General features: G+C 43.4%; 1 protein-coding gene and 1 long non-coding RNA gene across 3 annotated transcripts in view; one reads left to right on the top strand and one right to left on the bottom strand.

Annotated features, from left to right (window-relative positions):
* Positions 1–1163: 1163 nt before the first annotated feature.
* myom3 (myomesin 3) overlaps positions 1164–25523 on the top strand; it is a 29169-nt gene continuing 4809 nt past the window's right edge. The window contains exons 1-26 of one of the 2 annotated variants that reach the window (XM_088386455.1): positions 1164–1182; positions 3653–3778; positions 6546–6653; positions 10258–10411; positions 10480–10637; positions 11248–11340; positions 11413–11501; positions 11810–11854; positions 13670–13801; positions 13875–14036; positions 15404–15545; positions 16413–16612; positions 17354–17404; positions 17858–17985; positions 18919–19102; positions 19353–19527; positions 19600–19721; positions 20222–20409; positions 21002–21128; positions 21777–21958; positions 22141–22255; positions 22350–22506; positions 23031–23137; positions 23477–23521; positions 23606–23742; positions 24891–25035. In XM_088386455.1, coding sequence (XP_088242581.1) covers positions 3672–3778; positions 6546–6653; positions 10258–10411; positions 10480–10637; positions 11248–11340; positions 11413–11501; positions 11810–11854; positions 13670–13801; positions 13875–14036; positions 15404–15545; positions 16413–16612; positions 17354–17404; positions 17858–17985; positions 18919–19102; positions 19353–19527; positions 19600–19721; positions 20222–20409; positions 21002–21128; positions 21777–21958; positions 22141–22255; positions 22350–22506; positions 23031–23137; positions 23477–23521; positions 23606–23742; positions 24891–25035 — 3253 coding nt within the window. In that variant the 5' untranslated portion in view covers positions 1164–1182; positions 3653–3671. Of the gene's footprint in view, positions 1183–1711; positions 1939–3652; positions 3779–6545; positions 6654–10257; positions 10412–10479; positions 10638–11247; positions 11341–11412; positions 11502–11809; positions 11855–13669; positions 13802–13874; positions 14037–15403; positions 15546–16412; positions 16613–17353; positions 17405–17857; positions 17986–18918; positions 19103–19352; positions 19528–19599; positions 19722–20221; positions 20410–21001; positions 21129–21776; positions 21959–22140; positions 22256–22349; positions 22507–23030; positions 23138–23476; positions 23522–23605; positions 23743–24890; positions 25036–25523 lie in introns of those variants that run through there. The other variant, XM_088386454.1, reaches the window with a different exon arrangement.
* LOC148392336 (uncharacterized) lies at positions 7566–8612 on the bottom strand. Its single transcript, XR_015860662.1, has 3 exons — positions 8574–8612; positions 8301–8449; positions 7566–7985 (listed from the first exon to the last, which is right to left on the bottom strand). It is a non-coding gene; the product is annotated as an uncharacterized LOC148392336 (long non-coding RNA).

Here is a 25523-nt window from a genome sequence, read left to right as displayed (position 1 = left end):
TCATCGTATGTAAAATGATTACTGGTTTTGTTACTGCCCATTTCTTTGAGAAGTGACAAAGAACCAAGTTTCACCAAGAGAAAAATCTGATGAAAAAAAAAATTATATGATAAATTTTGTTTTAAGCATTCCCTTTGAGAAATCACCCAACATGCTCCTGCATCAAACCAAATCATGTTCAAATTAGCTGGAAGCCATCGCTTTGCCGAAAACTTTGTTGTCTCGCTTTGTAACCGGCCCATTGATGGGGACAAGAGAGGGAAATTAAGCGAAGTTTTGCCAGCGAATAGATTGAAGCTGCCTGGACTCTTTAGCGGTTTGGATTTGGTCTTTTCTAGCCACTCCAAAGAGATGTTTCTTAACATCTTGATCAGACAAAATGGCTACATCACAGTGTTAGCGCTTTCATTTGAGACGACGGGGGAATAAATGTTTGCGGGGCGCACGGGCCAAACGCCGCCTTTTATTCATAATACATAAGCGTGTGTAGGGAACAACATGAATGATTAATAGAGTCATTTTCAACATTATGCCCTCCGCGTCGCAGCCAGACAAACTCATTACATATTTCCTACCTCGGGCGCTCTGCAAGCGGACACGTGATGTCAGTGAATATCTGGGGGAACTGCAGTCAAATTGTTTTTTCAAGCAATGTCTCTATTTGCATCACTGTTACACAAAATTCCGCAAGTCTTTTCAAAGATAGTATTTCTGAATTGTAAGTTCAATGGCACATACAGAAGTGGACAGCACACTACGACGTAGTGACTACGTAGTCGATGTTAGCTTGCAGGCTAGCCATTATCTTTTGCCAAATGACTCAAAGACAACCCAATCAAACATTTTTTATATACCTGTGAGAAACATGTCTTCTACAAATGTGTTGGTGACAATTTTGTTATTAAAATATGTCATCATTTTCAGTTCCAGACAGAAGTAGTCACTTTCTGCCACCTGGAAGTACCCTGGCAGCACCTTTTTTCCACAAGAAGACAAAAAAGTCAACAGAGATGTTCAACTTTTTCTACTCAACTCAAAGTTTCAAAATAACTAGTTTTGGTTGCTTGTTGGACTTCAGCACACCATTTCCACCAAGTCTACTCAAGTTTAATGGAAATCCCCTACGAGTAATTAAAGCCCTGAGCCGATCCCCGGCGGACGAGGAAGTCTCACTAATAAAAGGTAGCCAGCTTCTCTCTCAGCTGCTTTGTCCCACCGGTTATTCTTAGTCTGATAGTCATGGCTGGTGTCACGATGAGACGGGCAGGCTTGGAAAGCCAAGCTCATATTGTGCTGCATATATTCCACAGCCCACTTAAGAGCTTATAAATAACGCTCCAACCTCCCATATGATGATGTCTGCTTGAGTGGAAAAGTAATATTTGCAGAGAGAAACAACAACAATTCAGGATATTCAGGATGAAATGCTGAAGGATTTTTTTTTGTTTAACAATCTTTCTTTTCTGACGTCATTCATTTGGACAAATTGATGAATTGAGGCCTCGTGAGGACCAGAGGTCTTTTGGTCAAATTCCAAATACAACTAACTCGACTTTAGAGTGGCTTCACTGCATTAAAGAAGCATATCTTTCTCTCAGTCAAAGTTATCAAGACAAGACGCAAAGGCCGTTGTTCTCCCGAAAGCATTCCGGCTGTTCCCATCAGCTGCTCTGGTCATTCATCATATCCCGTAGCCAGCGAAAGGCTTTTAATTCGACCTGACTACTGTTTGTGTATGTGCGTGCGCGGGACTGCAGGCATGGGGAGGTGGTCATGGATCTATATTTGACGACTTTACAGTGTCGGAGCTTTGCGTCGCTTCATCCGGACGGAGCACAAAGGGATGAGACAGAAACAGAACGACAGGGAGCTTACACAGTGGTGATTTGGGGAAACGTTGCGATCCAGCGGATTCGACTTGTTTGCTTGAGAAAAAGTGTGAGTGACATCCAAAAATTTTCAAAACGGAATTTTATTTTTGTTTGTTTATCCACATGCAATTGTAGCTTTTAGCACTTAATAACAAAATGGTTTCAGAGTACGGCTGTATTCAAATCTTTAAAGTTTCAATAAAGCAGGTGACCGTTATCATTTAAATCTGTGATGAATTAATAATGCAAGTGTTAGCTTTGAGCCGTGTTTTCCAAACTTTTGCGGCTCTAGGCCGATTGTAAGATGGTGTCCGCGGTTCAATACAAAGTCTTCAAAGACTTCATTATCCTTTCATAAAAAAGACAATTAACTGCCAACATCCAGGTTAAAAACTTTGCCTTTGATTAAGTTCCTTTACAAACAATTTCAAACCATTCTGTTGTGTATTTAAAAATTTACTTTTATTTTTTACTTTAAAATGTTTTTAAAGTTTTCTGTTAACGAGTTTAAATGTTAGGCTTACCCGTGATGCTAGTTAGGCTACGCGCTAGAAAAAAAAAAAAAGAATGAAATATTTGAAAATCCTAAAATGCACATTTTTTTAAATGATGGCGCTGACAAATGTCCACAGACGTGATTTAGCACAGGTGGCGCGCAGATTTCCCGTCTTGTGCTGTAAAGGTTACGTACACTTTATAGCACATGGCTAGCCTCGTTGACATAAAACCAACAGTGCCTCAAAGGCTGCATCTGCACCACGCTGATGAGCCAGCGTGTGTTGCCAGCTCGATTTTTCTCGTTCCTTTACGTCAGACAGACTTTTTTTTTTGCCCTGGTCTGTTATTGTGAGGGCCACAATGGATGCAGGATTTAATGACACTCCGCGGGGGTGGCAAGAGAGCGAGTTTGTTCTCAGTTTGGATGAAGTGTTTCCCCCCCCTCACAATAACAACAGGAAATACTTTGTATTCATTGGTCATCTGTTGACAGTATAATTTTCTATTTTACAAGTAGCAGCCTTCTCTCTAATAGACGCCACAAGGCGTCATCCACTTAAGTGGCCTTGGAACAACCTGCCCGAGGATATCAGTTTTACTGTGGGATACTCTGAGAATTAAGATGGAATTTTAATGACAAATTTTCAAATATGATCTTTACTGCTGGGGCTATTTACTGTAAAGAAAAAGTGCAGTTGTGTTTGGATACAGGTGTATTTATAATTGGTTGGGAATAAAGATGTCAGTCAATCAAAAAAAAAGGGAAAAAAAACTTGTCTTTACACCGCAGAGAAAATAAGAGGCCAACAAGGGATGTACATTAGCCTATGTGCTCCCAACAACGACTTAATTGAAAGAGACGCATTACATTTGTTTAAATGGCCACCGTTTGTACAAGTGGGCGAATGAAGCTATAACTCAACGGCAACCTGAATTTGTTTGTTTGGTCGCATAAGACCGTTCGCTTAGCGGGAACAGCTGTGATGATTAATGGCGGCCAAGAGAGCGCCGGAGCTCGACGGGGCAGTCATTAGCGGCAAAACAAAAAGGGTGATTCATTTAATAAGGTCGGAAAGAACGTGTTTACTAGGCCGAAAACACCTCAGCCCGTTCACATTGACTCAGCAACGACTTAAAAAGCAGAACATTTCAAACGGACATTTTCCCCACAGAATTTAACTGAATTTTTCCCCTTTTAGAAAAAACGATTTATGTTTGAATATTGTTGCTTAGCTTCAAAACAAAGAATCGCTCTGAACTACTTTCTTCCCACGTACCTACAGGTGCCTATTGGGAGTTACCATGGAAACCAGGACGGCGATGCATCGAGAGCTGGAGGAAGAGTCATCCAGGATGTCTCACAGCATGAAGGTGTCATCGCGCAGTAACAAGAAGACCTTCACCTCGAGGTGCGATCCCAAGTGTTTGTACACACCAGATTCGCAGGGACCTGGTGCTTACACACACACACACACAGACACACACACACACACACACACACACACACATCTGCAAGATCTTTTGAACTGAATGCTAATAATTCAAAACAAAAATGGTCTTTTGGGGAGGCTGGATCTGATCAAGTTTATTTTCATTTATTTCTGAATTATTGTCTAGTTTTTATTTTATTATCATATTTTTTTATTTATTATTCTTATAACATTCGTAGATACAAACCAAGCACTGGCAGAGCTGGGGGGGGCACCAGGGCATTGCCATCCCCTGAAATATGCGTGCCAGACCAGATAAAATACTTTTGGATATTTTCAGATTTTTCTGGAAATTTCTTTGACTGACAAATAATTTGACCCACAAAACAGCCTTTCGGAACTCATCGTGGTCATAAGTCGAAGACTACCTTAACTCCACCATGTAGGGACAGGGGCATCAGGTTTAGCTCCGGTAACTTCGCCCATTTTTGTACACTGATGTTGCCAAGCAGTATCTGATTTTGGGAGATGCTGTGTTCTTTCTAAACAGCTCCGATATGGCAATTATGCAGGATCTCTGCGTGAAATCCGAGAGTTTTATGACTAGGCAAATCCTCACGCATCACTCCACAAAATGTTAATGCAAAATTCAAAGGCAGAGCCCGAAGGCTTGCCTGAGATGAGCCTCAAACGGGGAATGTGACGGACAGGCGAAGAACCCGCACGACAACGTGCCTCCAGTCAGAAACTATAAAGCAGACGCGATAGCGGGAGGTAGCACTGTGAAATTTCCTCCTCGGTGGAAGCCTTTCAGGTTTGATTTAAGAACTGAGCGCTTGTCGGACTCGTCTCGCTGTTTACTTGCGCTGCCTGCGAATTTTTTTCCCTTTTTTATTTCCCCTTTCTGCGGGAAATTGAGGAAGCTGTTATTAATGTTGGCAAAGCGCAAACAATGCAAGGTGGCGTGCGCCTCGTGTGTTTGTCAGTCGTTTATATGCATGTGACGGCGTCTGCGTGCCAGAGCGAAACTGCACGCTACATAATTCAACGGCCTCGGCCTTTCAGCTCACTCTCAAAGGGACTCTATACAAAGAAGAAAGAAACGAAAATAAGACCTCAAAAAAAAAAAAAGCAGAAGTTGTTCCATGCAATGAAACACAAGGAGAATTTCCACAGCTTGCAAACAAAAAAGAACAACGAGGAGTGGTGCGAGGATTTGCATAGCCATTTGTAAAACGAGGGGCTCGGTTGAAAACGACGCCTCGGGGCTTGCGAGCTCGCAACGGAAGCTAGCTTGTGGCACCTGAGCAAATAGATAAGACGCCGCGCATTTGACGATCAAATAACAGCATGCTTTTCAACGACACGTTTGCGCCTCGCTGGAGTCTTCAGTCGACTACTTGTCAAAAATATATTTGCAACAAAGCACAGACGGACAAATCTCCAACCGACGACTGCAAGCTACGTCAGCCTCTGCTTACAAATTGAGAGTGCATCGGTCATCAATGGATTAAAAACCCCACCCCCTTCTCCCGTTACAAGGATGCCTCAAGTGACCTTGATGTTGGACTAGCCAATGTCTCTCTTGTTCAGAGGCCCGCTAAAGGTCAGCTAACTCCATTATTGCATGCTTTAAATGGACACGCCGCTACTTTGGCGTAGACTTACACGCATCAATTACAAATATTTTGTGATTGTATTCAAGTCGCCTTGTCAAGTATCTGTACTTAATTTTAGTGTAGAGATAGAATCTCAAGCAAAACAACGGCTGCATAGCATACATAAAGGACTTGTCACTATGATAGAAATACCCGATGAGCTTTATTGTCTTAACCGTCTCATGATCACATCAGAGGCCCCTGTTCTACCTTATTATATAACCTCCCGATAGACCGTGCGTGTGTGTGTGTGCGTGCGTGTGTGTGTATGAGCGCAATGTGCTCATCAGCTTCATCTCACTTAAGCGAAAACAGGTCATGCGGTGGATTCGATTTTGTGCCACAAGAGGAGAAGAGGCCTCTCGTGGAAGAGAAAGGCCAAAACAAACATGCCATGTGCCGCGGAGAGGCCTCCGCTAGCCTCATTAACACCAACCTCTTGAGAAGGATGGCTTAATGCGCCGTTTATATATAAAGAAAATGCAGATTGGCAAGCTCCGTCTTGGTATAAAACAAACAACAGCAAATAAACACCTACAAGTGGCAAAGAAGCTCACTCGCCGGCTTATCCACTAACGTCACGCTGACATGGGGTATTAGCGCTATTGACATTTCAAAGAGCGGCCGCCTGTCAAGACGCTCTTACCGAGACTTTGCTGTTTTGTTTGTCTTTGTTGACTTTTGCACCTTTGTCACAAGAGTTTCCACATCCCTTTAAGCCCCTTACTGTCTGCGGAGATAGGAGCTGTCATTTTTTTTCTACCAAGGTATATGTGAGGAAATTCAACTTTGAGATGTTTTACCCTTAATAGGGAATCAGCTAAAGCCTTCCAGCATCGGCGAATGAATACAAAGAGACTGAAATGCCGAGTACTGTTTTCCAATTGTTTTGCAGTCTCTCAGGGTGGAGTTGAAGTAAAAAAAATGAAATAATTTTAAAAAATTACAGATGTTCGCTCAGTCAATGCTGTTGTCATCTAATTATCTGTTCTCCATTCTAGATCTTCGATTACAGCTGTGATGTAGAAAGAAGCTCAAGTGTCAAGTTTAGATCAACACTAATCACTTTCATTCTCTCTCTTTGACAGCGAGGAGGAAGTCGTCCCATACTCTAATCTTGTTCCCATCATCCCCGCTGACGTGATGTCCGTTAAGGATATCCTCAACATGGAAAACGTCCCCCGTCACCGAACATGGTAAGATACAATCGAGTCGAGTGTGTCGCAGATGTTGGCCATTTTTTCCACGTTCTTTGACAGTTATGAACTGCTAAAACAGTTCGACGGCGCAGTGGGAGTGAAATCAAATAAATAACAGCAGGCAAGCTATTTGGCATCTTAAAAGACAAGCGGCGCAGACAAATAAGATAAATAAGAACTGCCTGCACCACTGGTTGGAAATGTAACTTTGGTGGCAGGCACAAACATTTGGCAATCGTCTTGGCAGCTGTTTCAATCGGAAAATCAATCAAAGCCACGGGGCACTATTGTATTCCGAATCTAATTTTATGAAGGCTTTTGTCAACGGCAAATGGAAACAGTTAAGAACTTGATGACTTTCTTCCTGGGTGATCACCGTGAGTTCTCCGCTCCGTATTTATTTGGAGTGGATTCAAATGTTCGGCGCCGTAAACTAAAAGCTAGATTCTCATTTTTTGACAAAGGTCGAAAATCGGGGCTCCTCTTCTCCCCCATTTATCTACGGAAGGCCGGATAGCGGACACGTGTCCTTTTTCACCAAAAGGACCCTCGAAGGAGTCATTGAGTGCAGCCGTTTTCATTTATGCTACCGGCTGCTGCGATTCATCCCTCCATAAATACATTTCCAAAAAGACTGAATAGTCGCATTTGAATATAAACTCCACACAGGAAGGATGGAGCTGCCATCGGAACCTTCGAACTGTGCGGCGGACATGCCAGCCATAATTTCACAACGCTCCCCTTGCTCCTATTCAATTTCATTTTAGAAGGAAATTTGTCGTTTAAACCTGAGCTCGATTTTTTTATAGAAGAAAGTTCCAGGCGCCAAAACAACACCTAGTTATTTAATTCTACCTGTACTTTTTGTTCCACTTGAGAAGTTTCAACCATTTTTTGGGTCATTCACTCTCTGGTTAATTCGTCATTTGGTACAGCTGTCTTATTGGTCTTGACTTTTTTATGCTCCCTGCCTTGCATTTCAACTTCTTTCCCCACTGAGAGTCTTTATAATTTGAAAGATGGAGAATAAGTTGATTTATTTATTGTTCTGGGGATAAGATAACATGTCTTGTCACCTTTTACATGTCGCGCATCTCGTTATCATGGAAGGAGGGCAAGAAATCCTCCTCGGCTGTCATGTATGGATCTAAAAATAATCCCAGACAAGAAACACTGCCTCTTTGTTGAATCTACTTATAAGAATGTCTGCTGTCCTGCTTGCATGTGTCTGAGTGTGCCATCTTAGCATGTATAGGCCATTACTGACCCTTTTTTGATCCATCAGGGCCACTGTAGTTCCAGTCCATATTTCAGAGAGGAGGCCAAACCCTGAAAAGTAAAATGCAAATTACATTTGGTTTTTTTTTAGCTCCAGAGTAATATTGTTGTTTTTTACTAGGAGCACAGTTGCCTCTAACTTTAAACTGTACCATTAAAGGAAAACTCGGATATTATGTTCCTAGTGGGACATTTAATTAGCCCCAGCAATTCAGCCTTGGCCTTAAGTTACTACTTTTCACATTCTTGACATTTGACTTGTCCATCTTGGGAACACAGCTTTCCCTTTTTGGCCTTTCAAAAAAATGTGTAGTTACTTAGGAATCCAATAATTAACCCAATGGGACATGTCAAAGTGCACGGTACCTGTCGGAACAGGAACTCCTGACTGAACAATGAGTGTGGCTCAATTCTATAAGCAGACAAGCTGTCACACTGCAAGTGAAGAAGACAAGCAGTTATTTTGGACTTGCAGAGGGCGAGCGAAGAGTATAGAGGATGACATCTGATGCGCCCTGAAAGACAAAACGTGACAGTAATGAACCTCAGCTGCAGGAATCGTCTGCGGGGCAACTTTTTCCGACAGTCATCAACCAATCCCAACCCAGTCTCCTTACTGCTAATGTGCTTGGCTCTCACCTTTGGATTTCTCCATCTGTTAAGACCTCTTGAGGATTGACACCTCTCAGAAAAAGGAAGGAAAGGTAGCAGGTGTGAGTCTTTTTTTTCCAAAGCTTGTCAGTAACAGACTAGAAAAATCACTACTTCAATGAATCCTTTGAAACCAACCTTCTAAAATGCTTGTAAACACATAAAAGACGATCAAAAATATAAATGAAAAATATATTTAATACCAAGCAACTAACAAACTGAAATAAATGTGAAATAAATATGAATGATTCATGAAATGATAGATAAACATAAAACATCTCTTAGCAGTGTAGACAGTCTCCTGATGGCGTATAATAAGGGTGAGAAGAGTTTGTTTGAAAGGGAAATCCTTCATTTTCCCACTTCTGGAAGCTGACACCATGTCTCCTGATGACATCCCTAGGCAGAAGCATATAAAGATCAAAAGGTAAAATTGAACCTTGGAGAGCCCCACATTTAATTTTATGTTTCCATACTTGCAAAGAAATCAGTTAAAAGACAGACAGAGGAGTTACAGAGAAAGAGCAGGAGAAATAAATGATTAAAATTATGTGATGTAACATTTGAACAAAAACTAGAAGATAAAATTTCAGCGAATGAAAATTTAACTCAGTTAAACTTCACAGAGGCGTGGGAAGAAGTGAAGGGAGAGAAACGTGTCAACAGCAAGATTAATTTGTGCGTGTCTCCAAATGGCTTCTTCATCCTCTTAAGCATAACGCTGGATTGACAGATGGATGCGTGAATGTTTTGTCATGACAGGAGCTGTCCTCTACATTGCTAATAAATATTAAAAATGTCCTCCAGTGTAGAAATTAAGCTATAAACAATCTCACTCCCGCTGGCTGGATGTGTTCTCCCCCCTTTTGCTTTAGGACCAGCTGTCTGATCCCTGATTTTTAAAAAGAGTTTGTGACAGGAAAGGTCACAAACAGTATTAAAGGAGCCGCAGCTTTCTGGAGAGTGGGTTTGCATGTATGAGAATACGTGTGGATTTATGCTGTTTGTACATTTCGCTGCCAATTATCCCAACTACTTGTTCAGCCCTTCGTGCCAGAGCGGTCGTCATAGATCAGAGCTGCGTTTGTGAATATTTAATCATGCGATAGATCACGAAAGGCGCGCCCCTGGCGACGAGTGTCATATTAAAACGTTCTACTTATGCAAGTTTTAGTGTGCACGCTTAGCTAGCTAGCTGTAGACGACAACAGAGATGGCAAGGCACATTAAAAAAAAACATGAAATGTATTTGGGAAGTGTCATCACGGGCCACTAGAATCACTTATTCCTGCTTCATGATTAAATATCAAGGCTTTTAAGTTTGTCTGGGAACGTTTTTCTTTATATAGCTGTAATAGTTTTAAAAATGGCACCGCCTGCAATGCACTCTGGCATAGATTCTACAAGTCTTTAATGCTTGACCGGGGAAAAGTTCATTACTTTTCTAGATAGTCAGTTAGCTCGTTAGCCAGTTAGCCAATTAGCTAGCTAGTAAAATGCATACCAGATGTCTTCTTTTTAGATGAACGAACAATCAAAGTGTAGTCAGTCTCCCTACTGGGGAAGTTGCAGAAAATTTTAGATGGCTGCTCGGGCCCAGATTTTGGTCATGTTTTATGATACAATCAATCCAATTCTTCATTGTCGTTTAATTGATTATTACGTCATCCAGGGAAATCTTAAGGGAAACTCGAGTGGCCGACAAAAGCTACCATCGAGACGAGTGGACGATGTTTGGAAACGAGTATGAGAAATTTGATGTGAGGATGATGCGCAACCAGCATTTGCTACGCACACGTGTGGACAAGATGGCCCTTCGCAACGAGGTAAATATTTTGAGACATCATATGGACTTAAAAATACATAATTGAGTTTGTGTTTTGCAACACTTCAGGCACAAAGGAAGGCGGCCGAGTATTTGGAGTATCTGGAGCGTCTAAGTCAGAAGGTGCCAGACTTCGCTGTACCCCTTAGGGCTCACACGGTCTGGGAGGGCATGACGGTGCAGTTTGCCTGCGTGGTCCAAGGCTGCCCAGCTCCTCAGGTCACATGGTAAGACGTTTCAGATGTGGATCTGCTAACCAGTCTTTCTGCGCCAGGTGGTCTTGTGTCAGTTAGCAAATTTGCAACGCAGTTCCAAGGTTCCTGGTACAAATCTCCGTTGCGGCCCGTTTTTTTATTTCAAAACTATGCAAATTAGGGTCTTTGAAAAGGTTCACGCAAGTCATTTGTCAAAATGTTCCCCGCAAGTGGCTGGCAAGGTGTAACTCACCTCTTGCCTAGTCAGTTGGAAAAGGCTCCAGCTCACACGAGATTCTAATGAGGACAAGCGCTAGAAAAGATGGATGGATGGAAGGTAGAGGTCTTATTAATAAATATTCGGCATAATGATGGAACGGCATTAAAATTGCATTTATGCGAAGACATCAAAAAACCCTCGGGTCAAATTCCCACTCCATCTGATTAACACCAAATATATAGAAATATTTTTTCTTCAAAAGTCCCACTTTCTTTGTTAAAAATGAAATCTTAGGCTATTGGATGGAATGAAGCAACGATCGCAAGGGTATAATAATGTTTTGTTAGCTTCCCTCCGTACCGTCGCAATCTGTATTGCTTATAAGTTCAATTTATGCAATCAATTGTTGATTGTGTCTTGAAGGTATAAAGACGGTAAGGTGCTGAAAAAGCCTGATATGCCGTGGAATTACGGGCTTCAGCAAGAATTCGGTCTTAATTACCTGGAGATCAGACGGTATGGAACTAAAAATCTACTTATGGTAACAGTCCAGAAATGTGCCTTATACCTTTTACTTTGTCCCATTAGATGCTCTCCTGATGACGCCGGCGTGTACAAAGTGGTGGCCAAAAGTCCGCTGGGTGAAGCTATGACCTTTGCCACACTGGTGGTGAACTGTGAGTAATTCATCGACACACGGCAATATATAGGTCAGTATTTTACGTACATGGTATCAACGATTGGCCCCACAATCTCCACTTCTGATTTGACACACTCTCGATGCCATTTTCACATATTGCACAGCCAAGTAGTGTTCCCATAAACGATCTTGCAGTACTCATGCATAATGAATTCAAAAGGTAAATGGAGAAGAGTCGGTGTGCCACGGCAATGACTTTGAACTGGTGTGTCCTCTCATTCTCTTAAATACAAACTTTTTTTTTTCTGTTTCTCCATTTTGGATGCGTGCTGCTTCGCCACGCAGCATATAAAGGAGCCATTGCTGGTTCAGATGATTCCCGGACTCGTGGTAAGCTCCCTCTAATGAGTGTTTACATTTATCTTACCCTATGAATGTTCCACAAGATTCTATAATAGTATGTCAATAGTCACTGTTTGGTACATAGTACAGTCATTTGTTTTTAAGGTCAGAGTTCAGTTTGCATTGGTTCAACTTAAGAACGCACACCACCCTTGCGCATTACTTTATAAGTAAATATGGAACATAAAATAGAGATTTTTTTGGGGAGGGGGCTCGCTTCTTTCAGAAATGAACGATGCAGACAAGTGCAACAGTAACGGGTGAAACAGAGTGAATTATTAAGCTATAAAAAAAGGCCATGGGCATTTTTATTGCTTTGGCTCCATCTGAAAGGAGAGGCAGTTTAATTGCCGCGAGAAATTGTGTTTGCGTGGCGCTAGTTTCTTTTTGATATGCGTTGATATAATAGCATTGGCAGGATGCCGTCTTCAAATCAGTCAACAAGTTTGACATACCACTTAAAAAATTTGGGCTGAGCTGAACTGTGGTCACTGATACCAGTACCAAGTACTGACATAGTTGTATATCCCAATGTAGCAATATTCCTTAAAACTGCAGGACAATAATGGGAATGTTCTGTTCCTCTAATGTCTGATGCTAAAACAACAGCGCAAGCTCTGATATCTTAAAAAGAGGCTGGTATCGATACCGGTACGGAGTATCGATATTCACCCAACTCTAATTTTAATCTCTAATGACGCAAGAACGCATAGGAAGCTTTTTTTGTTCTCTGGATTTTTTCCCTGGATAATTTTTTCTTCTATTACACAATTGCGAGTACCATTTGCACAAAGCCTGATTGATAGATATGTAAGACAAACGCTTGACACGCCAAAGCAAGCAAAGCTGGCCTTTTAAAGGCCCTGATAAAACCAAGTAAAGTAAGTCTAGGGCACGGCGCCGTCCAGAATGATTTATCGTTGTTTGCACTGCTCTCCATGCGCCGGGTCTCTTTCTTGTTCTCCACAATTGCTTAGGTGTGCCCAAACTGCCGAGGTATTCCCTAATCATGGCCATTGTCGTCCACTCATGACTCATGTGATGTCATCTCTATTTCTTGCTGTGTGTCAACATCAGCGCGAAAGAAATATGTCCTGCCACCGTCATGGAGCTTCGAATAGCGCTTTGTCAGCATATTATGGGACAATGTTACTTGAACGTCGGGACGTCGTATGGAAGCGATCACAGCTCGCAAAGGCGAGTCAGTCAATCAGCAAAAATGCAACCGCGGCACATTTATCCCAGCGGTGACGCAAAGGTCGAGTCTTTGAATGATGGCGCGCGACGATCCAACCGGGGTGAATTAAAATAGCGTGTATCCTTGTGATAGTCGAGAACACAAATAAATTATGCCAGATTTTTTCTGATTCCTTCCTGCCACCGAGTTTTGACAAGACCTCACAGCACCCGGAGCTTCTGTCTTTTGCGAGATGGTACCGCCTCAGTGCCTTTGACAAGTGCTAGCTGAAGTAATAGCGTGTCAGGAACGGTTCACTATCTGCGAGCTGTCACATCTTTGGCTTTTGCATCGTGCTTTTGCTTGAGGGAATGCCTCACTCGTGTTCCTTGGAGTTCGATTTTTCTGCGACCCTGAAGAAGGGTTTCACTTCAGAGACACAAATTTGATTTCAAGCTACAATTCAGTCAATTCCTGATTCATTCATGCTATAGAGACTATATTCAAACAAACAAACAAATAAACAAACAAACAAACTAATAACACTATGACAGGTGCTTTGTTAGGGACCTTCTCTGCCTCTAATTATTTTGGATCTTTATATGTTTGTGAACTGCTCTTTCCAGCTTCGCAGCAAGCCGGCTTTGCTACGACCTTTCCGCCAACCTGGGTGAAAGAAGGCGAGAGTCTCACCCTGAACTGTTCCTTCACCTCACCTCTGCTGCCCTTCCAGCAGGAAGTCACCTGGTTAAGAGATGGTAAGGTTCTAGACTGAGCTGGACCCTTTGCCATAGACGCCGACTTAAGGGTCCATTCATGTCGCCGTTTCAGGTACGCCACTGCTCCAATCTGGTGCTGTGGACATGAAGACCACAAACAATGAAGCTTCAATTACAATAAACACTGTGTACAAGGAGCATGAAGGAGTTTACACGGTCCGCCTGAAGACCTTGGATGGAATCCTGGAATCTAGTGCCTATGTCTACGTTGAAGGTATGCATGGGTTTGGGACTAGTGTGGTTCTTTGATCTAACATTCATTCATTTTTATTATTATTATTATTATCATCATTATTATAGTGCCATTTTGTTTTGGGGATTAGCCGGATATTTACAATTTAGCAGCTTTTATTTTTCTGTAATTACTTCAATATTATTCATAAATGGGATTTTAATTCAGTCGCAGCTGATTTAAAGGGGCAGGCAGGCCAAATGGTATGAAATCCTCTGCCAACTCCCGTGAGACCAAATCGCTGCCACATCGCATTAGATAGTTCTCAAAACAAGCTCGCGCATTGCATTCTGAAAAACGTGTTTGCATACAAAATATGATCGTGCGCCAGTTCTCATCTCTCGTCAATTGTGTTTTGCACTCCCAAATAGTTTATCTTTCTACCAGACTTTGGTTTGCTTTCATTTCCTGCCGGCGCATTCATTCGTCTGGGAAAATTGCATCATCGGTCACGTGAAACTATGTGTATTTTTCCACAGCCGAGTGCTTTTGCGAATAATCACACGAGCACTCCCATTAGAACTCTTGTCATATCGTCTCAAACCTTTGACAGCATTACGCGCAGCAGAGCAAAGCGACTGGCGACAAAAGAAAGAGGAACCGCTCCCGGATGATGCCTCAAAAGTGCGTCTAGGTTGCGGTCTCGCCGTCTCCCTCGTCACAAAGCCTGTTCTTTTGCGAGAGCTGGAGGTATTAATTAGTCCGTCTGAATGGAGTGCCTCCATTCAGCAGTCACATTTGCATTACAAATACAAGGTTGGTCTTGGTGAGAGCAAAAACAAACATGGGAGCCGCAGGAAAATAAATGAAAAGATGTGTTGGATGTTTTTTATTAGGGGAGAAGAAAAATATTATCCCCCTCGTAGCCTCAAGACAAGGTTTGGAGCGTGTCAGATTCCATTACAATCTGCTTTGCATAAATGAGAAACATTAATTATTGTTTTTTTTTGGTGTCTCATTCAATCTAGCAGCTGTTTTAATATAGTTTGGAACATAACGTGGGCAGGCATTCGTGTCCTCTTTCCTCACCCACATGCCTTAAGTGCCATCTGCCATGTCTATGTTAAAGTAACAATAAAATACATCTCCAAAACATGCAAAAAAAATCTCAAAACAACAGAAAATAACACTGGTAATTATACAAACACAATAACTACCTCTCCATATGCCTTGTTTCAAATATAGTAGTGTATCACACGCAGATATCACTCCTTTGAGAAATTTCACAGCCAAAACGCTGGGAAAGTCCAAAAAAAGGGTCCACATATTTCCACAAAAAAAAAAAAAAAACCTACAAAAACATCAAAAAACAAACAACATCCTCTTCCTCAATTCTTATGATTCCTCAGATGCGTTGGCGACAGTGGTTGGAGCTCCTGCGTCTCCTCTTTTGGTCCAGGTGTCCGACATCAACAAGGACTACGTCTTCCTCACTTGGCAGCCGCCCAGTGCCGACGGATCGTCGCCCATAGACGGCTACTACATCGAGAGGTAAGACAGGCAGCCTGAGATTCCAATTTTGACAGAACCTAAGTGCTACTTTTTGGCTTCTTCAAACACACAGCTTATACACCTAAGCCAAATCAAGATTTAATTACCGTACTGAGGATATTAAAAAAATATATATTTGGAATGAATTACCCAGAGAGGCCCTGAGTTACACATTAACAAAAGCACGATTGTAAAGTGTGAGGCTCATCTTCTCGGGAAAATTGATTAGCGGCTGATAAAACTGCAGGCGGGGAACACGAGGTAGCAGGTGAGATAGTTTTCCTGAGATGAATGTTAGGCATGATAATTATCAACCCTGCAAATACAGGAATCAAAGACTCCTGCTGGAGGAACAGATGCTGCTCTCAAGTATCAACAATCCAACTTTTTACTTTGTAATTTGTCTTTGTCGTTATTTTTTGTTTAGTATTGTGCTAATGCCCTCATTCATCTGTGCGTGATGATGCCGCTGTGTATGTTTGTGTTTTATGGCTTTTAATTGGAGCGCTGGATGGAATTCCTAAACAAGGCTGTTTTCGAGATGGATCACGTCGCTAGCTATCCAGTTCCCTAGCAACGGCCGTATCGTTAGCGCAAACTCCGCTCATCTCTCTTTGTTCTCCAAAATGCGGCAATAGATTGCTATTGAAGTTGCCGGGCCGCACATTTATCTTTGAAAATAAGTTTCTAATGTGTTTGGGAGGCCCTTTGTTTGAGCGCGATGGTTATTACGGGCCTTAGCGGGGTGGTTACCGCTTTAGATTTGTCGCGCAGTCTCGCCATTATGTTATAAAAGGGGAACTTGGAAAGTAATGTGCTCGTTTATGATTTCAGAGAGCCATCAATCTGTCCTTCTGTTTTTTACAGGTGTGACCTCAGTCAGGGCCAGTGGCTGCGCTGCAATGAGAATCCTCAGAAAGCATGCCACTTCCCGGTGTTTGGGCTGAAAGAAGGAGCCACGTACCAGTTTAGAGTTCGGGCGGTCAATGGAGCCGGCGTGGGGCGGCCCTCCAAGGCGACTGAGCCTGTTGTCACTGAGGACCCCCTCCGAAATGCCAGGACCATGGGTGAGATGCTGCCGTTAAAAGGGAGAAAGGGAGGGAGGTGAGAAAGAGGGTGGTTCCGGGACGTAACCCTGCGGTACTCCCAACACATGATAGCCACAGTTCTTGTGACTATGAAAAGTGATTACATGTCATAAAACCAGTTTATTAATTTTTATTATGTTGCATTGTGTTTTTATACGGTCTGGACGTTTTTTTTATTATTAAAAATGTTACATTGCAATTTATTTCATGAGTAAATTTTTTTTTTTTTTTTTTGTACTGTACTTGCCATCCTAAAAAGAATTTCATCAAGTCAAGGTCACATTGATCTATTGAGATCTATTTACTTTTACTGTTACTACTTTGTTATGTACCGTGTAAAAGCAATATTTCCTTTGGGGTGTACTGTCCTGGACTATGGCCGTGTTCCACCAGGGATTGAAATGTGCACTGAGATGGAGCATGTGTGTGTGTGTGTGTGTGTGTGTGTGTGTGTGTTTTCCTCTCAATACATAATAGGTAGGGCAGATGGGCTTTGGTCCAGCGTTGTGCATCATTAAACACAGATGAAGGACAAGACATAAGGTTGACTGCCTTGCGGCCCACTCTCCATCCATCCATGTTGCTCCCCCTCACCTATTTGTGTCTCTCTTTCTCTAGTTGTCACGCCAACCTGTGGCCGCCATTTTGACACACTCATGCTATTATTATGACTTCATTAGAGTTCGAATTTAACGGTCTTTGTCTCTCATGCTCCCTTAGTGGTCACGGTGCACGGAGGGACCGTCGTCATCGTAAAAGATGAACTGGAAGGTGAGAATTATGTTCCATTGTTACAGTGAAGGCATTGACACTGTCTTCATGGCAGCGTCCTCCACACGCATGCATGAAGGTGAAAGCATGCGTGATATGTGCAGCTTCATTCATCGCAGGCAAACTCTCTTTCCGGCTAATGAAATATTCATAAACGAAAACGGCACTCAGTGGAACAATCCTCATTTGGACCTAATTGCACACTGCTTTGAAATTCCTGTGAGGAACTGTCACATGAAGGAGTATTTTGCACCACACACACACAATGTGTAAATTGGATTTACAAAAAATGAATGCTATGATATAATGTTGAGAGCATTTAGTCATCAAATCATAAAAGTTGTTTTTAGAGGTCACTAGCTGGAAGATGACGCAACTTCAGTTGGTGGAGCAGTCTCTTCCCTGCCCCTAATACTAAATCACACTCTTATTCATCTTCTCCTCACGTCACAGGCCATGTCCGAACTCCTCTCCCGCCCACCGACGTTCACGCCTGCGAGCTGAGCGACACATATGTGGTGCTGAGCTGGAGCGAGCCAGAGCCCCGAGGGAAGGAGCCGCTCACCTTCTACGTGGAGCGGGTGGGTCAAACTCAGCATTATTGTCTTTTGAAAGGCTGGATTTTATTGGATCACATTCTCATCTCATAATCTTTCCCGCTTGTGCTGAAATGGAGGATCAATGTGTCATCATCACACGTTTGTTGGTTTTGGGCCGCCCGGCGCTGAAACATGTGGAAAATTAAAAGCACGGGCTCCCCACTGCCTTCTAATCTAACGAGACAGGTGCAAGTGAACACGCGGGCAAGAATATCTGTGATTTCAAGGTTGGGTGCAGTTTAAGGTCAGCGCTCCCATCACATCCTTTACTGAACATGGGGGGGGGAAATCGCACCACCTTTTCATTCTTTCAACCCTGGGAATCATCAGAAGTTCAAATAAGATGAATCCCTCCACCTTGTGGGTGCCTACCCGCCTCATCTTCTCAGCAATAAAGGCCCCCGGGCTGTGCAATATCAAGCCCAGACGCCCCAACATTTTCCAGCTCTATCAGGAACGTGCCGCAGGAAATATAATATTGGACTGTTATACGTTACTGGAGTAATAAAAGTGTCAGAGCTGTCAAAAGCACATGTGAAATACAAAAGGTTGCTACTTGCCGTCCACTTATTTAATGAAGGCCGCATTCAAATATATTTCTCGCCCTTGAGACAGCTTTGTATAATCGGTGGTGCCTTTGACGGTCTTTTTCTGGCTCGCGTTCCACCCCTGGCAAAAGTGCATTGGAAAGTCAAATAATCCTTTAAGAAAAAGGGGAGTCATAATGAAGGCTGGGCTTTGGAGCGAAACACGACATCGACGTTAAAGCTGAGCTTTGAAAGGGAAAAATGGTGTTGGTGTTGTTAAACATTGAGTATAGACAGACCGTACCGATACCAATACCGACACCGGTGCCTGTGTCAATGCATTCCTAATGATTTTGCAGTCTGACTCACATTTTGGGCTGGCTTTTAGTCGGAAGAAGGGAAGAGCAGCTGGGAAATGGTCAGTCTGGATGCTGTGGTCAACTCTCCGAGGTTTCCCGTCTTTGACCTGGTCAAGGGAACGTGCTATCACTTCAGAGTGCGTGCAGTCAACAAGTATGGCGTCAGTGAGCCGTCTGAGCCGAGCGGTCCAATCTGCTTGGGAAAATCACAAAGTAAGTATGTTTGTGTGCACGGGTGACCGACTGACCAAACGACCAAACAACCACTTAACCAACCAACCAACCAACCAACCAACCAACCAACCAACCAACCAACCAACCAACCAACCAACCAATTAATAATTAGTAATTGACGAACCAATGAAACCAACCAACCGGTGGACGGACCAACTAGCTGCCCAAATGACCAAAGGAAATAAAGTGTGTCGTCATTATTTATTAGCCAAATTTTTGTTTTTTATAGGCGTCCCCGCCCCACCTTCCTCCATCCTGGTCTTCCCAGACACAGACACCTCAGTGTCTCTTCAGTGGCAGGAACCCAAAGACAACAAGGACGTCCTGGGATATTACCTGTACTGCAGCCAAAACGGCCAAGGGGACTGGAAGGTCATCAACAACAAACCCGTTACTGAGCCCAGGTGACAACGGACACAAAAGGCTTTTCTCCTGCACATACTTTTTATTCATTTATTTATCTATTTACGCTCCAGGTTTACAGTCCACGGCCTCCAGAACCGTAAGGAATATGTGTTCAGGATAAAGACAGTGAGTCGAGCGGGAAACAGCGACTACTCAGAGGAGTCTCCGCCCATCCTGGTCAAAGCCGCCATTCGTAAGCTCATTTCTTTCTGTGAAAGTCAAATATGTATGGACGTTAAGATCTTTCCACTGACATTTGTTGGACCTTTTAACGACTGGCGAAACAATCAACTGATTGACTAACCAACCGACTGACCACTGATGGTCCAAACAAACAAAGCAGCTGACTGATAAAACCAAGCAAACAAAGGTTTACCCAATGTGGCTTCCAGTGGGTGTATTTCAACTCAAGTTCCAAAGATGTCAGCTATTATGATGTGCGGTGTCGTGTTTCTTGACAGATAATAATGTGGCTGTTAGCGAGCCACTGGGCTTTTCTCATGACTCTCTGTCAGATAATGTGACTCATTTGCTTGCCATTCCCTCCTTTGGCCTCCCTAGTGAGCTTCTGCGCGAGGATGAACGGCCTTCAACTTGAATGTGGTCTCATTTGAATGCCGATTGTAAGTCTTACGAGCTGCGGCTCGGCTCCCCTGCTGGGATTTTCCATTTTCTGTATTTCATCGACTCCAGACGTCCCCTCAGCTCCTTCGGCCATTGCTTTGCTGATGTGCACCGGCTCTGAGATGGTTTTGGGCTGGAGGAGGCCTCGCCATGACGGCGGCGACCCCGTGAGGGGGTATTACCTGGATATGAGGGAGGCGGGCACCGAATCGTGGCAGGAGGTCAACGTGAAGGCGGTCAAAGAGCGGCGGGCAACGGTCAGTAGAAATTCCCAAACCTCCTTGATGTCTTTCTTTTTAAAGCTTTGTTTTGAATGAAAATCTTGCAGAATGACATTTTTGCACCTTTTACATAATTATACGAATCTCCCTTATTCCTCGAGTTAATCTGAAAGTAATGAAAATATTGACTTAAGGTTCACGTTGGCCATGTCACTAGGCAACAAGCCGGGAAAGTTCTTTAGCCCGTCTCAAGGAGATTGATTATACAAGATCCCTAATTACACCAGTAGATGTCTTTTTATTTGTTTAAATGTTACAAGTGTAAAATAACACATCTGGGTAAATGTGAAAGAAGAGCGCCGTTGACTTTTGTTGGATGCGGAGAATTCCCTGAATCCTGTCTATCTCTTGCCAAAGCAAAAGTGCCTCGGGTGATCTCGAGAGAAAATGCTGTAATGCTGGAAAAAGCTCCTGTGCAACCCGGGAGTAATAAATCCAAACAAACGTGGCAGAGAGAACACAAGTTGAATGCCGAGTCCAGCTCATTCAACATTTTTTCAGGCTCAATGCTTGACCGAATACGGTTTTTTTTGCCATTGTTAGCTTCTTGAGTCTGTTTTTGTTTTAGGTTACCAACCTGACCAGCGGGCTTTGGTACCAGTTCCGCGTGTTTGCTGCCAACATGGTTGGCGTGGGGAAGCCGTCGGATGCCAGTGAGGCTTTCCTGTGTGAGGAGTGGACCATGCCGGAGCCTGGTGAGTGCCAAAATGGTGGGAAAATGAATGAGGGGAAATCGCTCATCAATTTTGTCCACATGGGAAACAATGGGAAACGGTGAAATCATTGCCCCCCCCTTAAGAAAAAACTGCAATATGGCTTTAAAATAAAATCTTTTGATTTATATTTTGCTGAAATTTTTTCTTTATCATAGGATAAAATCCACCTCTTTGGAACCAAATTATTTTGGCGTAACCAATCTTTTACCCTTCATGCTCCCTTTTTATCTAATACGTAACATTTATGTGTCCATTCTGATGGCGTGTTTCATCATGCTAGTGTGTCCATTGCAGCTCGGCCTTCAAGTAGTGTTGCCATGGCAACGTAAAAGCCGCAGTGAAACAAAAGCCCTCGGGGAGCCGCGTATCTTCCGAGACATGGACGCACACCGCCTATGACATTAATATTGGAAATGGAACGAGGCATTCTCCGGCACATGCCGCTTTTTATTTTGTAAGCCCACCTCAGTAATCATGCCGAATGGGCTTCCCTGGTTGGGGTTAATAATTCTCAAGTGAGCCCCAAAAATCATGAAGAAAATGAACTGCTGTAGTCAACCAGGGGCGGATCGAGGGAACGTCGCCATTTTGCGGTTATCGATAGCTCGGCGGTCACTCTCTTCCCAGGTTGTCCTTTCGACGTGGAGGTCCGTGAGGTGAGCGACCATTCGCTGGTGCTCCTGTGGGCCGCGCCACTCTACGAAGGCCGGGGTCCCGTCACGGGATACTTACTGGAAATCAGCCAGGGCGACGATTCCGACACGTGGACTGCTGTGAATGACAAGCCGGTCACGGACACGTTTTATAAGGTGGGGGGAAAAATACTCATCGCAGGCAGGTTTTGCTGTTTCTGTCATGTGGCGGCCATTTTTTATTTCCAAAGCGATCAGAGTCATGTGTTCTCTGACAGTCCACTGCTCTGACATATTAATAAAAACTCTGAATAATGGCACAGCTGCTAAATGTTTGATGCGTTTCTTATGGCATGCAGGTTCCAGGTCTTCAGGCGGGTCAAATCTACCGTCTGCGTGTGTCGGCTGTCAATGAGGCGGGAGCGGGAGCCCCCTCCCTCCCTTCCGAGCCAGTCACAGCGCAGACCTCGCCAGGTCGGCCCTTGTACACCACTAGAAATCTGACTTGAAGCGACTGTTTGAAAATATTGTATAACGTAACAAAAAAGTTTTATTGTATCATCATCAGATACCAAAAACATTGAGGTGGGCGTGGACGATGACGGCTTCATCTACTTGGCATACGAGTGCGATCACGTCTGCGACGGCAGCGTGGGTCTCTGGAACAAAAACTACACGGAGCCCATCGACAGCGCGAGAGCTCAGGCGGACAACAAGGACGGCAGGTGGGGACCGCCATCCACCGTGGCAGCTCCACGCAGGGTGCGAACACGGGGTGATATCACGGGGTCAGGAACTCGGCGAAAAGGATGCCAGATGGAGCCAAGTTGGATTTCCGTGGCTGAAACTCAAGTCTCCAAAGTCGCTGACCTCTTCACACTCTTTAAGTGCCTTCTCGTGTTCGTTCGCAAGCGATGTTCCGTCCTACCCCGCTGCGCTCGTAAAACCATTTCATCCTCACAAGGGTACATGAAATGAGGATAAATGACTTATGTCCTGCTTAAAATATGAGCTAATAGAGCGACCATTCTTGTAAATGAGGCTCGAACAAGACAGTGAAAAGAATACAGGACTTTAATTCCTGATCCTACGGGTATTTTGCTGAAAGTTATTAGGAAACCTGGGAACTGTTTTAAAGTTAAAAAAAAAAAAAGTCAAAGCACAGCCCAGTGTGTCTTCAGGCCTTTGAAAAGGAGAAAATGACAAAAATTGTGCACTTGGTGCAACAATCCATCTTTGCCTCCATTAGGTCTGTCCTCACCTTCAACGACCCCTGCGAGCAAGACCTGGCTCTCTACACCGTGGAGATGAGCGACGATCCCAGCCTGTCATCCAGCTACCTCCTCACTGCCGAAGGTCGTGTAAAATTACGTTTCGACCGTGCACGATCTCCTAACCGTTCCCGTTCCACACCCGTTTGAAAAACAACCTGAAAAACCCAGATTTTCAAAGAGTTTATAAAAAAAGAATATTTGTAAAGTGGATTTTTAATGTTGTGGATTAATTCAGTGAACGAGACTCCCAATCACCTCCAGCGGCATCACAAAGTCGGGCTCAGTGGATTGAGCAATCTAATTTTGCGTAGCGCCTTCTCTCAAGGTCACAACACCAATCAGCCGCTATGTTCTCCCATCAACGTTTCCAAACGTGATCAATCAATTCAAATGTTTAATGAACCTCTTCTCACTCTTGCAGACCTTGAACGCCTCAAAGAACTCAGCCGGCAAGTCCAAAATCCACGTATGCCTCCTCATGTTATATTTGAATTTATTCTATCTGTGTAATAATTCAATGGTTGAAGAAAAAAAAATTCTCCTTCGGCAGTTATCGAACTGAAGTCAGGCTGGCATGTGGAAGTTTCGGAGACGGGCGGCGTGCGTCTGTGGCTTCACACGGAAAGTCTGAGCGACGATGCCGAGCTACGTCTGGTTTTCAACGACAAAGAAATCTCCAGCACTCCCGTAAGAACTGCTGAAAAGCTTCTTCTGCTCCGACAATACTTGGGAAAAAAAATCTCTTGAATATAACCTCATCTGATGAAAACAGATCAAATTAGGACCCGTCCGTATTTTATGTTTGAGGATTAGATTTTTTTTGCAGATAAGAATAATGTTAATTAAAACTGCAAAGTGAGCCATTAATAACAGAGTGTGTGAAAGTGTCAGAGCGACGCCCACATGGGCCCGATGCCTCACTGAGTTAAAAGAAAAAATAGCAACAGGCTAACAAAGGTGAAATGAAATGACAATTTTGCATTCTGTAGATTTAACATCCGCAGGAGGAAATTACCCTTGTGACACGGGAAAGGAAAATGACAAATAACATTATAGGGCAGCGAAACACAAACTAAAAACAGATGCTGCGAATTTTATTACATTCACTGTCCATATAATGAAGTCAGACAAGTGGAGGGCCGTACGAGGATTACCTCCCCCAAGGCCAATCTGTTTACAAAAGTGAAGAATTGATGACGCTCTAAATAGATAGTCTGCAGCCATTTTGTTTGGGGAGGTTGGCAAAAGAAAAATTCTGAATCTGCGTTGGTTTTAAACAGCCAATTCTCCACTCACCTTGAGTTTACCACGGATGCTGAAAATAAGTAAAGCATAAGGATTTATTAACTGTAACCTAAAAACATTCAGCTGTGGAGTCGACAGAACACAAATCCAACATAGTGTCGCCATCCGCTTGGCTTATTTCCATCGACTCTCTCAGCAGCAGCAGCTGCCACTCATGCGGACGGCGCCGGCGTCTCATTTCCATTCGCTCCATTATCTGCCCGCTATCCCGAGTTCCATCCGAGGAACGCTGATTACGCATCGTTTCTGAATGATCACAGCTGAGGTTTGCGAATTCAAAAGCCCATTTAGCTGATTAGCGCTGCCGGGTTCGCCGTACATCACATGGTCGCACGCCGAGCCATCACGCAATCGTATGAGCTCAACGTAATGAACATAAAAACCTGGCAAATGAGCTCAAATGATGTTTGTTGCCGCTTCTGAGTGGGCCCCGCGTGAATTGCAAAAATATTTCATCATGCACTTGGGTGAGTAGCTCTCCAAGCGACAGCGCCTTCATACCTCGCATGTTTTTGTCTGCGCAAATGCAGAACCGCAGAATCCGCTTTGACAAGGCCGCCGGTCTGGTGGAGGTGCTGATAGATCGGATGAGCCACGAGGACGAAGGCTCGTACACGGCCCAGCTGCGGGATGGACGGGCCAAGAACCAGTTCACGTTGGTTTTGGTGGATCACAGTGAGTCACATAACAGATTATGTTATATGATATTAGATATTCCCAAAATGTAACACATTCTGTCTTAAAAGACATAAATTAAAACCCTAACCCAAGAATCATACAACAGAAAAAAAAATCTCACACCTGACTGAGTGAATTTGAATAAACAATGGAAAAAAAAAACATCCGTCTAATTGTGAGGAAATCTAATGCAGGAAAAACTCATTGACCTTGACCTTTTTCAATCTACCACTAATGACAATAATGAATATAAGTAAATGTATAAATAAGCAGCAGTAGTGCGAAATGAAAGGCCTCCCAAATTGACGACAGCCACAAAAATGAGGAAACAAATAAACCAATATTGCATAACAAAACATCCAAATTCCTTTTGCTGTTGCTCTTTCCATCTGACGTAATCAGACTGTGTCAGTGTATCTAGGAAACACATAAACCAAAACTGCATAACAAAACATCCAAATTCCTTTTTCTGTTGCTCTTTCCAT

The sequence above is a fragment of the Syngnathus floridae genome, chromosome 10 (genome assembly GCF_059516105.1).
Source record: "Syngnathus floridae isolate MCC-2025c chromosome 10, RoL_Sflo_1.0, whole genome shotgun sequence".
NCBI lineage: Eukaryota > Metazoa > Chordata > Actinopteri > Syngnathiformes > Syngnathidae > Syngnathus > Syngnathus floridae.
The sequence above is the reverse complement of the archived record's forward strand: the minus strand, read 5'-3'. Positions and strand labels throughout refer to the sequence as shown.